This window comes from Helianthus annuus, chromosome 15 (assembly GCF_002127325.2).
Source record: "Helianthus annuus cultivar XRQ/B chromosome 15, HanXRQr2.0-SUNRISE, whole genome shotgun sequence".
Lineage (NCBI taxonomy): Eukaryota > Viridiplantae > Streptophyta > Magnoliopsida > Asterales > Asteraceae > Helianthus > Helianthus annuus.
The window spans coordinates 47708166-47722445 of record NC_035447.2 but is presented as its reverse complement, the minus strand read 5'-3'; the positions used below and the strand labels follow the sequence as shown (position 1 = coordinate 47722445).

Genomic DNA, 14280 nt, shown 5'->3' with positions numbered 1-14280 from the left:
GCTTAAAGAGGTTGTACTGTACAAGCATGTGCACAAAATATAAATCATTGTTGAACCCTAAATAAAGTTGGAGTCTTGTTCCAAACCCTAGTGGCAATCTGTCATCTGCAGATACAGGTAACTCTGTTTCTATTCAACTTATTTGAACGTTGCTTTTGTATTTGTGTAACAAACGTGTTCGTGAGCTTATATCTTTGAATTTAATGCTGGTATGTTCTTCCTTAAAAAACACCCTTAAATTGTGTGCTTCCAACGAATACCGGCACGGATATCGATGGTGTTCGGGCGATATTCAGGATTAACAACCATCTCTAGGATGGAGTTTTAAGATATTTAGCTAACTAGAAACAGTTTCTTGGCTTGTTGGTAGTATCAAATATGCTATCTTTGAAAGACATCGCGCCATCAGCAAGAAACAACATAAACGCACGGTTCATAATTTTGGAGAAAGGGACTATAACGTCAGAAGGAGGTGGTCAAAACAAGACATGTTTGGCATTGGTTGCAGACGAGTCTGCATCGGTTCACTTTCAACTATGGAATGAAGAGTGCGACGCATTTAAACCTGGAGACATTGTGCATTTGTCAAATGGCATATTCTCTTACAGTCGAAGCAATCGTTTGGTGCTACGAGCCGGGAAAAGGGGCAAGGTAGAAAAGGTGGGAGAGTTTACAATGGCGTTTGTGGAGTCCCCGAATATGAGCGAGATTGTGTGGGTCCCGGATCCACATAACTCGGGTAAATTTGTACAAGAGTCTGTTATTTCTCCCATTTCAGGTATATTCCCACCATTAGTTTAGTGTATACATACACAAAAAAGAACTAGTTTATGTTCTAGTCAGCAATGAGCAATCTGGTCTTTCGGTCGTTAATGCTGTAAAACAGGTAACTGAATCATACTCTTAACAACAGACTGTTCATAATCATGAAATCATCTTTAGGTACGTGACTGGTAGTTAAACGTTTAACTGTAGATGATTATGCATTACCTTTGCTTTGCTATTGGTGGAATTTACTGAGTACGATGATGATGATAAATAGGGTGGTCATCATAGCAGAGGGTGTTTGATGGGTCGTGTTTGCAGGTTGGCGCATCGAATCCACACGAACCCAAAATCGTGTTAGACACATGAATATGAGTATATGACTCGCTTAACCCACATAATTTTATTTTATGTTTTACATATTAATACACTAAAATTACAGATTTATAACAAAAAATAGAATAGCATACACAACAACTACGTGTCATTTGTTTATCTTTTAAGTTTTGGTATAAAATACTAAATCAGTGTAAGTTATGAAATAAACATATTTCTTTAAAAAAAAATGGGTCAACTCACGAACCCGTCAAGTCCACCCGAACACCACCCAATTATCTAAACGTGTTCATAGGGTTTCACCCGAAACCTAACTGAGCCTATTTAGACTAAACTTAAACTCGCGAATTTCGTGTTAAATACTTGCCGTGCTTATGATTAGAAATTCACAACTCTTCCTTAGCTAGTAGGTTTTGCATTCTAATAAACAAGTGACACTGGCCCAAATAATTGAATTAAGAGTTAAATGCCATTTTAGTCCCTGTGGTTTGGGCCATTTTGCCAGTTTAGTCTAAAGGTTTCATTTTTAACCTGTGGGTCCAAAAAGGTTTCACAGTTGCCATTTTAGTCCACTTGGTTAACGTCATCCATTTTTTCTGTTAACGAGAAGGCCAATTCGGTCATTTTGTATGTAATTCTGTTAACTAAAAGGGCAATTCAGCCATATAAAATGACCGAATTGGCCTTCTCGTTAACAGAAAAAATGGAAGAAGTTAACCCAGTGGACTAAAATGACAACTGTGAAAGCTTTTTGGACCCACAGGTTAAAAATGAAACCTTTGGACTAAACTGGCAAAATGGCCCAAACCACAGGGACTAAAATGGCATTTAACTCTTGAATTAAATTAAGATGTCTTAAAATGCATGATAACCTGTTATAGGTTATTGGTGTTTACTTATACCATATAAGCATCGACTACAAAACAAACGTAGTTTGATGATACACTAGTTATGAAACAACCAAAAATTCAACCACATAATGATTTAAAAATTCCATGTTTTGAAGCATAAACAAAACCTCAACCAACCCGAAAACATAATAATAAAATATTAACAAAAACACACTCCGAAATCGTCGAGTCAATTCTTCTTTGCTTCAGCAACCTGTTTAGCACCAACTGAGAAGAACTCGGTAATCACTTCCAGGGGCATTCCTTTCGTTTCTGGCACTTTCAAGAAAACAAACACCCACGATATGATGCATACAATCGTGTAAAAAGCAAACACGCCCGTCAGACCAACAGAAGTAAGCAGCAGAGGTAGAGAATAGGTGACAATGATGTCACAAATCCAGAACGTGAGGGCACAAATCGCGATGCAGATCCCACGAACTCGGGTCGGGAAAATCTCTGAACATAGTATGTTTGGAATCGGACCAAATCCCATAACGAAACAACAAAAGTAGACGATAACACTAGTTGTTGCGATAGCTGCATTTGCAATGCTACCGAAGTTTACTAAACCTCCTATGACCAAAACTATGAGGCTTAAGATCAACACGGGAATCGTAGACAGCAGCAGTGCCCTGCAATAACACAAAAAGGGTATACCTGTCATTTCATTGTATTTGATGACCAAAAGAAAACACAAAAAGATTAAAGATTTGGATTTAAGGTAATCAGTAATCAAATTTTTGAAACTTTGAAGGTTTTTTCTGGTTTTAAAAAGTTAAAATCGGTTTAACGTGAGTATTTACCTTCTTCCGGAGATATCCATGAGTCTCATGGCCACAGCAATACAAGGGAGCATCAACAAAGTTATAACGTTACTAATGAGAAGCGATGAAGAGGTTGAACTAATACCGAAATTCGATAACAGAACACCAACGCCTGCTTCTTCAAGAATCTGTGGCGTGTAGTAAAGAACTCCACTGATTCCTGAAAACTGTTAAAAAATCAAGAAAATATCACCAACGGGTCGGGTCAACTTTACCCAAATAAAGTTAGCCAAAAAGTTAAAATTTTTGTTACCTGTTGAAGTATCTGAAGACCAATCCCAACAAGCAATGCATGCTTGACCCCGGGCTCAAAAAGATCAGACCAGCTCAGACCTTGTGTTGCTTTGGCTGGGTGAACCATGGCTGGCCCGACCGGATGCTGGTCTGTAAGATCCTTGGAATATAATGCAGGATGGCTAACCAGAGCTGCAGCCTGAAAGGACTCACCGTCAGCAGGCAAATCCGCACCGATCTCTTGGTGCAAATAGATTCTTTCGAACCTGCCTTCCGTTTTATGTTGACCATCTTTCGTTGACCATTGCCATGCAAGCTGCCAACCACCTCCAATGTCCGCGCTGCTCAACTGTTCATTATTAACTCTAATACTTTCATGAGAAGCGGGTTGAATCGTTGCTTTATCGAAAGTAGTGGTTTGGCGGGAAATTAACGGAGAATGCAAGTTATCGTCGGAATCATGTCCAGCAGCATGATCGGATTGATAATCATCGCCTCTACCGCCAACGCTCTCTTCATCCCAATCTTCCGGTTTAACTGGATTTCCATTGTCGCTAAACATGCTCCCGAAATGTGGGAAAAACGCGCTTCCTTTGCTGCCAACACCATCCAGAAGCTTTTCATGCACACTGCTAAAAAGGGTCACGAGCGGGTCCACAAGAGGGGCATGTTGGTAATTAGCGCTTCCTTGACGAGATGCAATCGGTCGAGCAATCAAAGATGCACCTTCGTCATGACCATACAAGTTTATTTTACCAACTTCTTCAATGTCGTGTATAGGACCGTGACCGCCGATTATGTACTCTTCTATCGATGTTTCTCCGCCTATTACGAGGCCTTCAACTAGTAACGCCATCTCGCCCGCAACATCGTCTCTACCACGTAATCTCTGCAAAATACGCTTCGCTTCAAGCATTCTTCCTTTGCTGACGAGCCATCGTGGAGACTCGGGCAGGAAAAAGATCATAAAAACGAAGTAAAAAAGTGATGGGATCGAGAGAACACCGAGCATCAACCTCCAATTAGGGGACTCCATTAGCGACATACCAAAAACCATGCAGTATGAAAGAAACATCCCACCGGACCCCATGAACTGCGGTAGAGTGTTAAGTGAACCCCGGATTTCAGGTGGTGATGTTTCCGATATGTAAACGGGAACTAGAGTGACCGCAAGCCCGATTCCTAAACCGTCTAATAGTCTACCCAACAGAAGGATGTAAACATTCGGTGACCATAGCATCACTAGACCGCCAATGAAATAGAGAACCGATGATATAATGAGCATGGGTCGTCGGCCGAGCCAGTCTGATATAGCACCCGAGCAAGTTGTGACCAAAGTGGCACCAATGAGTGACATAGCAACAATTAGACCTTCAATGGTTGGTTCACTTTGCAAGTTGAATTCTTTTTTTATGTATAAAACAGCACCTAAATCACATTACAACAACAATTATCAATCATGAATCAAGAACATATAACAAAATTTCACTTTGTGAGCAATGGATCCTCAAAGTATGTGACTTTAGTGGGGTGATGTTATTGGTAATTTCATCCATCTATACGACATGTATGATCCATACGGCTAGTATTGACTGATAGGCGCCATCTGTCTACTTCTAGGCCGTATGGATCATACATGTCGTATAGATGGATGAAATAAAGTCATACAGGCCGCATGGGTCATATCACTATAACATCAGTCGCATTACTTTATCAGGTCGTAACTTCATACGGGCCGTATGATGTGGGCGAACACTCTCTGATACGGGTCGTGTAACAATCTTAGCCCTCTCATACGGCCCATATGACGCATATTTGCCTACGGTCTTTATGAGGGCTGGTGTATGTACTTAACATTGCTGTTTTAAAAAATGGGTCCTCATAGATGTACACCACCCCACAAGTGATACAGGTCGTATTAATGGGCGAAAAAAGTGATCCACGCCGTATTGGTGGCCAGAAAAAAAAAGCAACACAGGCCTATCACTCAGATTCGCCTTGCTATACGGCCCATATCACTTCTGTGTATGTTCTAATATCAACAGCCTAAAAACTTTACCAGCAATACAGGCGTTATCCCATCCCTGAATCATGTTGCCAACGGAGGCAGCAATCGCCACAAGCACAGATCCACTCATTGTCCCGCCTTTTCTTTAACCTAGAGAAAATCAAACGATTCAAACCATCAATGATCAATCCTCAATCCAGAAAGCTCACAAAAATAAAGAACACAATAAACAAACATGTATAAAATTGGGTACCACGCTATCCAGACACCACTAACACATAATATGGGCCATATAACATGTTACACTAGTACATCATACATGCCATAGTGTTTTTTTACAGGTTGTACCATTTTACCGCCCGTGTATGGCGATTTTCGCCTTACCATATGCCTGTATGCTAACGTCATCGACTCATCGTATAGTATCACTGTTATATCTATAGCAGCACCCTATAAGGAAGAAGTAGAACAAAATTACTATAAGGGTAGTAAGTTACCGCGATGCAAGATCGATCAAGAGAATGGCAATCTTTTTGTTCTAAAAACTGATCCTATGAACTTCAATTCAGTTGAATACTTCCCTAAAATATGTGTAAGGTGGTGGCAAGAATATGAATATGATTGATTTCCCAATAACTTATTCAAACTGTGGGCAATGGGAATGAATCAAACGATCGATGAAGAGAAGAACAATGGAAGAAGATATATATACTGAGTTGTGTTGGGTCCACGAATGGAAGTTGAAATAAAGAGACTTTTCAACTAGTTGAGGGACCATAGTTGTAGTAATGTAAAAGTTGGAGGGCTGGTTTTGAAAAATAAGCTGACAATGTCTTTTTGTACTGGCTGCGGACTGAAAGATCTTGCCCACACGTCCGGTAGCCTTGTTGGCTGTCACCTTGTTTTCAAAATTTAGGTTTAATGAAAATTAAATCGAATTTATTTTAAGTACTTTAGTTTAAAGAAAAAAAAAAGAAGATAATTATGAATCTGACTGTATGCTAACGTGGAAATTATAAGCAATGCGACTTTAGATTTGTTGGAGAATTCAATTTTATTTTAATGATTTTACTTGAATATTTCAATTGATAGGATTAGGGATGAGATTGGTACGATACCGATATCGTATCGGTACCGATACCGTAAATATCGTTATTGAAATTGAGGAAATGTGGATACCGATTACCATATCGTATTTATAGATTCGGTACCGGTATTTTGGTACTTTACCACATTGGCACCGCTTTGGTGTCATCCATTGTTTTACCTAAAAAAATTTTTATGTAGAACACATTCATCCATTATTAACTGAATTAAAGTAATATATAGAGGAATGTAAAGAAAAGGTAAACAAAGTAGTTAAAAAAATCAAAAGGTAAATATCCATGGGTTCAACTTTTAACATCCAAATTCCAACATGTCTAAAAAATCATCATAATTGATTAAAAATAACGAAACAAAAGAAATTTGATATTGGTTTTTGTAAAACAATGTTCAAGAAAATATAACTTCATAGTGAGATTTAAGATAATAGCAAAATACATAAAGTCATTATTAAATTCGGTATTAATACCAGTATTTACTGAAAAATACCGGTACCGATACCGTTTTTTAACGATACCGAATTTCGAAAAATCTATTACCGATACCGATACCGTTTATGATCGGTACGATACCAGTATTTCGGTTAAAAATCTCATCCCTAGATAGGATAGGAAATATGATCACTAGAATGATTAATTATTTAATTTATTACTATTTTGAGTATCTAATTTAAAGGACAATTGTGGATATGATTGTATTGGAATAAGGGTGTAAGGAGTGGTTAAACACTTTGGAGTGGTAAATCAAAAAACCGACCAATTAGAGCGCGTCATGTCAATCAGTTAAAAGTGTTTAAACTTTGCTGAAAAGTGTTGGCAATAGTTTAAACATTTGGTGAAGAGGTAAACTTTTTAAATAAAAAAAAAGGAAAAAGATGCAATTGATTGCGATTGGAATGGACTCCACCCCACACCCCCCTCTCTCTCCTTCCTCCCTTCCCCGCATCGGTGAAGCCTCACCGACTTCACTCCCATTTCGTCAAACACTTCATGCGGCAAGGGGTTGGCATTGGTTTGCCACTTCGGTAATTGGGTTTGCCGAGTGGTTTACCGAGCCACTCCGCACGCCCTAAGGAAACTCTAATGGTTGTTTTAAAGATTATTGGACACGTATCGAAACTCTATACGAGTGTGATGAATAAGATTATTATTATTATTATTATTATTATTATTATTATTATTATTATTATTATTATTATTATTATTATTATTATTATTATTATTATTATTGTTTGGTTGTTTCTCTTCTTTCCTTTCCGATCTTAGGATATGGTTGTAGATGTATAGAAAACTCATCAGAAGATGTCATGAGGATGTAGTCTCAATGACCATTTTTTGGGTCAAGTCAGTATATATATAACAAAATATCTAGGTATAAAAATTATTTGGTCCAGCCTAATGGACTTTTTAGAACAAAATATTTATGAAATAAGTTACAGTTAAAAATTATAAATTCGTATTTAGATTTTATTTATATAATGCTTTGGCTTTTTCTCTAAAATATGTTGATGCAAAATCTAGTCCACCATCCTTGCAAAATCGATCTTGGTGACCTACAAGTGCATCATCATTTGTGTATTAGAATAATTAAAATAACATTGAATGATCAAAATAGATTGTAGATTTGGAATAATTATTTGAAAAAGAAATTGATAAGTTGAATTAATTTCCACCATCCTTGCATATTTATCGGCAAGGAGTGGAGAGATGATCGGCACCCATAATTGATTCTTAACAAGTTTCGAGGCATTTTAGCTCGATTCTATATTTTATTGTGTCTTAAATCGTATCTTTTATGAAAAAAAAAAAATAGTGTCTTAAATTGTATCTTTTATAAAAAAATAATAGTGAGTAAATTGCCAAAATAGTCCCTAAGGTTTGGTCACTTTTGTTATTTTAATCCAAAACTCAAACCTTTTGAATTTGTGTCCATGTGGTTTCAATTTTATTGTCATTTTCATCCGAAAGCAAAATCTAATTAGATTTTTCAATTAATATTCATCTTTTTTCTCTTTTTCATCCATTCTAATGAAGGGCAAATTTGTCAGATTTTTTAAATTTGTTGTAATAAAATGTTAAAAGACCATTGTGCCCTTCATTAAAAGGGAAAAAGGACAAAAAAACTAGAGGTTAGCTGAAAAATCTGATCAGATTTTGATTTTAGATGAAAATGACAACAAAACTAAAACCATAGTGATCCAAATTCAAAAGATTTGAGTTTTGGACTAAATTGACCAAACCTCAGTGACCATTTTGACAGTTTACTCAATAATAGTTGATACGATACATATAAAGTAGGTAGCTATATTATATATTTCATTCAAAGCAGGAAAATCTAACATCATTTATATAATAATAACTAGCTTTTTGAAACTAATCTTGTTAATACTCAAAAGTTAGAGAATTTAAATGATTTATATTTATTCATTTATATTTTATTTTACTAGAAAGATTTAGAATTTATACCAGTTTTACTTTATTTGATTTCCTTATAAAAGTAGGTTACTTGTTCTTTTAGTATAAATAAGATTATATGTTTAGGTTTATGTACCTTCAATTTACTTAAAAAGGTTTTTTCTTGTTGAATTTATAGTTTGATTAAGTTGAAGAAAGTATGATTTCCAACATAGGTGGTAGCGCCAGTTAGCGTGGTGCAGAGGAAATTCGGTGGGTATCAATAAGATACATGTTGGTGATTTTAGTGTCATCAAGCTATTTTGTGTGATTGCATTTACTTAGTGACCAAATGAGAAATTATTAAGGTTCTGTTTGTTTTTGCTTATATTGTCTGTAAAGAGCTTATGTCTGCGGGCGGGCAGACATAAGCCCTTGAAGACTGTTTGTTTAAAAAAAAGATCTTAAAATGGCTTTTAATAGCTTAAAAAAAGCTATGGATAATAGCTTCACTAAACAGATCAGATCTTCACACACACCCTTCTTCTTCTTCCTCTTCTCCCCTGCCACCACCACCTCCGCCACCACCACCGCACCACCTCCGCCACCACCATCGTCAAAACCCACCACCACCAAACCCATCACCACCAAACCCATCTGTGAGAGAGAGAGATCTGTGAGAGAGAGAGAGAGATCGGTGAGAGAGAGAGAGAGAGAGCGTAGAGAGAGAGAGACCTGTGAGAGAGAGAGATCTGTGAGGGAGAGAGACCGTAGAGAGAGAGAGACCTGTGAGAGAGGGAGATCTGTGAGAGAGAGGGAGACCTGTGAGAGACCCGTGTGATGGCGGAGGTGGTGCGGTGGTGGTGCGGTGGTGGTGGTGGTTGTAGAGAGAGAGAGAGTGTTCTATGAGAGAGAGAGACCGTAGAGAGAGAGAGAGAGACGGTGGTGTGATGGCGGTGGTGTGATGGCGGAGGTGGTGCGGTGCTGGTGGCAGAGGTGGTGCGGTGGTGGTGGTGGTTGTAGAGAGAGAGTTTGTAGAGAGAGAGAGAGAACTTGTGTGTGTTGTGTGGTTGAAGTTGTTTTTGAAGAAAAAAAAAACAAATCCTCTTCTCCTTGCAGACTGCAGACATTTAGGCCACATCTTCTCTTGCAGATGCCTGCAGATGTGGTTCGCAGACTACAGACATTTTACATCTGAAAAAACAAACAGCACCTAACTTACTTAAAAGACAAAGTCGGTGGCAAAGGCCACCGACATTCACATGCACCTTTATTATCCGATTTATGATATTCTTCTTCACGCTGAGTTTTTTTTATTGAGGTCCGATATTTGTTACCCCATGGGCCATGACCAACATACAGTTTATGGCCCAAATCCGCATTTGCAAATTTCTGAAGGAAGCTATAAACACACTGTTAGAGACCACAGGCAAACCAAAATTGGGGATCCGAAGAAGATGATCGGAAAAACAAACGAGGCTCCGGCGAGAGAGAAGGGAAGTTGCCCCTCTCTTGCCACAACATCATCATGTTGAGCTGGTGAGTTCATCCCCATTTCTTGCTGAAAATCAACAACCCTTCAACAGAAAAAGAGAATAAAATATAAAAGAGTAAATTACAGTCCGTCCTTTGAAATTTTTTGAATGAAAGGGTACTTCCTACCTCTTTCTCTCTCTCTCTCTCTCTAGAACACACACTGTGTTTCCGAGTTTACTAAGGTGGTGTTTGTTTTTTGGCCAGAAGCACTTCTGGCCACTTATGTCTGCGCCGCGCAGAGGTTTGGAGTCCGCAGCTTGTTTGTTTTATCGCAGACCTTTCATTAAAAAAGGTCTGCGAGACCTCTTCACAACACAGACATGATTCCATGTCTTCTTGAAACCTCTTCTTGGCAGACCTCTTCTTCCACCACCTCCACCACCACATCCCTGCCACCACCTCCACCACCACATCCCTGCCCAAACCTCCACCACCACATCCCTGCCCAAAAACCCCAAATCGAACCAAAACCCCCAAATCAATATCGGTGAGAGAGATACCGTAGAGAGAGAGAGAGAGTGAGAGAGATACCGTAGAGAGAGAGAGAGATACCGTTGTCACAGGAACCACAACCACCGTCGTCATCATCTGTTATCATCATCATCGATCATCATCATCCTCGTACTCTCTCTCTCTCTCTGGATCTCTCTCCTCCCTCGATCTCTCTCTCTCTCTCTCTTCAGAAACCCCCAAATCGAAATTAGGGTTTCAGTTGGGTGGTGGCTGAAGTGGTGGTGCTTGGTTGTGGTGAAATTAGGGTTTCGGTTGGGTGGTGGCTGAGGTGGGGGGGGGACGGTGGTTGTGGTTGTGGTGGTGGAGGTGGACGGTGGTTGTGGTGGTAGAGGGAGGGAGAGAGAGATCAGACAGATGTGTGTGTAAAGTGTGTGTTGAGAAGATCTTTTGTAGAATAAAAAAAACAAACCCTCTTTTCCTTGCAGACTGCAGACATTTGGTCCACCTTTTCTCCTGCAGATGCCTGCAAATGTGGTCCGCAGACTGCAGACCTTTTCCCGCAGAAAAAACAAACAGCACCTAACTGTATATGTCGTGAAAGTTATGATTGGAGATGACCATGATGATAATTTCTGTATGGATCCTTCATATGTATTTTTGTATGGTTTTCTTATAAACAAAATCATATATCTTTATATTATTTTAATCAAACAGGGAGGTGAAACAAAGCCATGAAAACTTCTGGAAGTGTGAGTAGTAGTGTTGATTTTATTTTGTTGGATGTGAATTATTGTTTGAGATAATATATAAAGGATAATTAGTTCAGATTTTTTTTTTGAACGGTAAATAGCTTAAATACATAACGGGAATGTATTCTTTATGTTTAATGGGATTTTAGATATTGAGTAAATTATACGTATGGTATATTTAGTAAGGTCACCTATAGTGGGGCTTTATATCACGCCGGCAACATCGATGGCGTCCCATAGCGCCCGGCAACACTGATACTGCCGGCGCTATTGGTTGAATATTTTGTCTTCTCGCGAAATGGATACACGTTTTCGTATGGTTAACACATCACATAACGTTTGGACTAATCCATTCGATATTTGCGATGTACCCGCGCCGCAATGCGCGGGGGCTTATTACTAGTTATAATTATAGATCAAATTGGGGGAAGTTTGGGGTGCACACTTGTTTGAGAATCTTATGGTTTCAATCCCGCGTAATAACGGGGTCTGGGGGCAATGCCCTAGTAGCAGGGTCCCATAGGTGATAGCTCATAGTGGCGTGAGCATGGTACCGGACTAGTACTGAACAGGTACCGGTATGGAATAAATGGAGAAAACGGGCGCCGACACTGAAAATAACTAGTACGATTCGGTACGGTACCGTATCGAACCAGTACCGACCCCAAAAACGGGAAAATGAGTACTCATACTGAAAATGATCGGTACGATACTGGTACCTAGTACCAAATACTCATCCTTAACATCCAAGGGGCAACGCCTAGTAACATATGATTTATTGATTGTATTAGATAAGAAAATTATGAATGTTGCTACATAGATTAAGTTTGTATTGAAGCTTTGTAAAGTATGATGAAGGAGATGAATGAATCTTGAGGTTGTTTTAGGATTAGGGATTACTGTAGAGGTGGATCTGAGCAGTTGTCTTTAAAAAAATTAGTGTAATTTGTAGGTAAAAATCTTGACCGCTTACCTTAAAGTTTCAGCTAAATCCTCTGTTCCCCCATATTGCCCTTCAACAAATAAATCATGGGTCCACCAGATGAAAACACGAACCTCATATCCTTGCTTTTCTATCAATTTCTAATTCTAATCTTCCTCCCCGGATGAAAGGTTCTCGAAATGGAAGCTCTATTCTGGAGGTTAATGGTAATCAAACTTTACCATTTACAATCTGAAAACGCGACGATTATTTATGGCGGTCAGTGATTGTCGTGGGCCCTTCACTTTCATTACATCGAAAGTATGAGATGAGTGTTGGTAATATCAGTCTCATATCTGATTGTAAAACCACCCTTCGTATCTAGCTCAAAATCCGTCAAGAAATTATTCATCAAGTATTGGGCATGTCTGTGGATATCGGCCATCGGTTATACCCGTTAGTTTATTAAAAGTATTTGTTAGGATTTCCATGTACATATTTTTCTTACCATTTTAGTTTTTATATAATTGTATGTTTTTAATAATTAATACATGGTAAATTACACATATATATATATAATCATAAAATGTTTCTCAATATGTATATTTCATGATAAAAAAATAAATTTAAAAGAAGTTCATATTTCATAATTCATAGCATACCAAAAAAATGTTATGATTCGGGTTATGGAGTCATGTAACCCTTTTAATATCATACTCGTGTCCGAAAACACAAAATTTTCTGATATTTCAGGTATTTTCGTCGGTTCAAGATTTTTGACATCCCTAGTTTTGACGTTACTCGTCTTCCAAAGCTGGAAATATGGTTGTAGACAAAATAGCAAAAACTCATTAGAAGAGGCGTTGACTGTTAAATTATGATAAAAAAAAAGATTGTTTTTCTTAAGCTAATTCTTTACAAGGTAAAATAGATTGATGAATTTTTCTAACTATTAAAACTAACCAGTTGGGTTAATCAAATATTGTCAACGACCTAGCAATGGATATGCATGTATGTAGTTGCAAGAAACAAACAGGCAACCATTTTTATTTATCTTATTTCACTTTCACATCTAGATCATATACCATTTAATTTGTAGATCAAAACAAATTGACTAATTCAATTCACAATATTCGCATGTACATGCATCGGATAAAAGGATTTCAATTCTTACAAGGTAACAATTATATAACATTTCTCACAATAATGTCACGTCTATAAAAAAAAACTATAAAATGATTTCAAAAATGCAGTAAAACAAAGTGCATTAGAAATAACTTTGAAAACTGAAAGCTTCAGTGAAAAAACGTGGTAAAACCTACAATAAAAAGTGTGATAAAAGTTCAATAACTATCGTAAAAAAACACAGAACGAGTTAAAAACGCTTACTGTAAAAAAAATCTTTTTTAATAGGTAAATATGCTTTTAAAGTTCTGAAATATAAATCTTTTGAGTAATTTATGATGTTAGTTCATGTGGTTTAACCAAAATAACTACTTTAGGGGATGTTTGTTTAATTCTTAATGGTTCAGACCTCTTATTGGTTCAACACTTAATGGTTCAGATTGTTTGTTTCGCGAGCAAATGTCTGAATAATTCAGACATTTGTCTCTGAATAGTTAAGCATTATACAGAGTCTGAATGGTTAAGATCTCTAATCTGAATTGGTCAAACATTTGCATCTGAACGCTTAAGCATTATACTAGCTCTTAATGGTTCAGACCTCTTACTAGTTCAACACTTACTGGTTCAATATTTAACCATTCAGAAGTTGCCAAACAACCCCTTAGTCCATTAATTTTAATCTGAATTTTTCGCTCACTATGGTTTCATGTTCTTCTCAAATTAACGCTCTTAAATTTCTATGTTAAATGGAAGAGTATTTTCGTCTCTTTGCACACAGAGTTTACATGTATGTAACTTATTAAGAATTTTTATAGTTGACGGACTATTTAGGTAATCTACACAAAAGTAAAAATAAATATATTTTTATCTCAAAATACCCTCTCCCTAACTGGTCCACTCGCCAACAACATTTTAATAAATCTCTCTCACACTTCTGA

At 37.6% G+C, this 14280-nt stretch overlaps 2 protein-coding genes across 3 annotated transcripts; one reads left to right on the top strand and one right to left on the bottom strand.

Moving 5' to 3' along the window:
- Positions 1-31: 31 nt before the first annotated feature.
- On the top strand, positions 32-945 carry LOC110911372 (SOSS complex subunit B homolog). 2 transcript variants are annotated; one of them, XM_022155979.2, is made up of 2 exons: positions 32-117; positions 371-945. In XM_022155979.2, the coding sequence occupies exon 2, from the start codon at positions 379-381 to the stop codon at positions 799-801; it is 423 nt and encodes a 140-aa protein (XP_022011671.1). In that variant the 5' UTR covers positions 32-117; positions 371-378; the 3' UTR covers positions 802-945. The 2 variants fall into 2 exon arrangements, with proteins under 2 accessions (XP_022011671.1, XP_022011672.1); XM_022155980.2 differs by having other exon boundaries at positions 63-117; positions 352-945.
- Positions 946-2031: 1086 nt separating this feature from the next.
- On the bottom strand, positions 2032-5739 carry LOC110911370 (monosaccharide-sensing protein 2). The gene is made up of 5 exons (XM_022155977.2): positions 5558-5739; positions 5112-5210; positions 3072-4480; positions 2798-2985; positions 2032-2626 (listed from the first exon to the last, which is right to left on the bottom strand). The coding sequence occupies exons 2-5, from the start codon at positions 5188-5190 to the stop codon at positions 2182-2184; spliced, it is 2121 nt and encodes a 706-aa protein (XP_022011669.1). The 5' UTR covers positions 5191-5210; positions 5558-5739; the 3' UTR covers positions 2032-2181.
- Between the last annotated feature and the right edge of the window lie 8541 nt (positions 5740-14280).

What these genes read in the sequence shown, in the direction of transcription:
- LOC110911372 (XM_022155979.2), top strand. Translation starts at nt 379, where the DNA reads ATGCTATCTTTGAAAGACATCGCGCCATCAGCAAGAAACAACATAAAC.
- LOC110911370 (XM_022155977.2), bottom strand. Translation starts at nt 5,190, where the DNA reads ATGAGTGGATCTGTGCTTGTGGCGATTGCTGCCTCCGTTGGCAACATG. An exon ending in GGATAACGCCTGTATTGCTG is followed by an intron (nt 4,481 to 5,111) that starts GTAAAGTTTTTA and finishes AATGTGATTTAG; the next exon opens with GTGCTGTTTTATACATAAAA. An exon ending in GTCTTCAGATACTTCAACAG is followed by an intron (nt 2,986 to 3,071) that starts GTAACAAAAATT and finishes ATTTTTTAACAG; the next exon opens with TTTTCAGGAATCAGTGGAGT.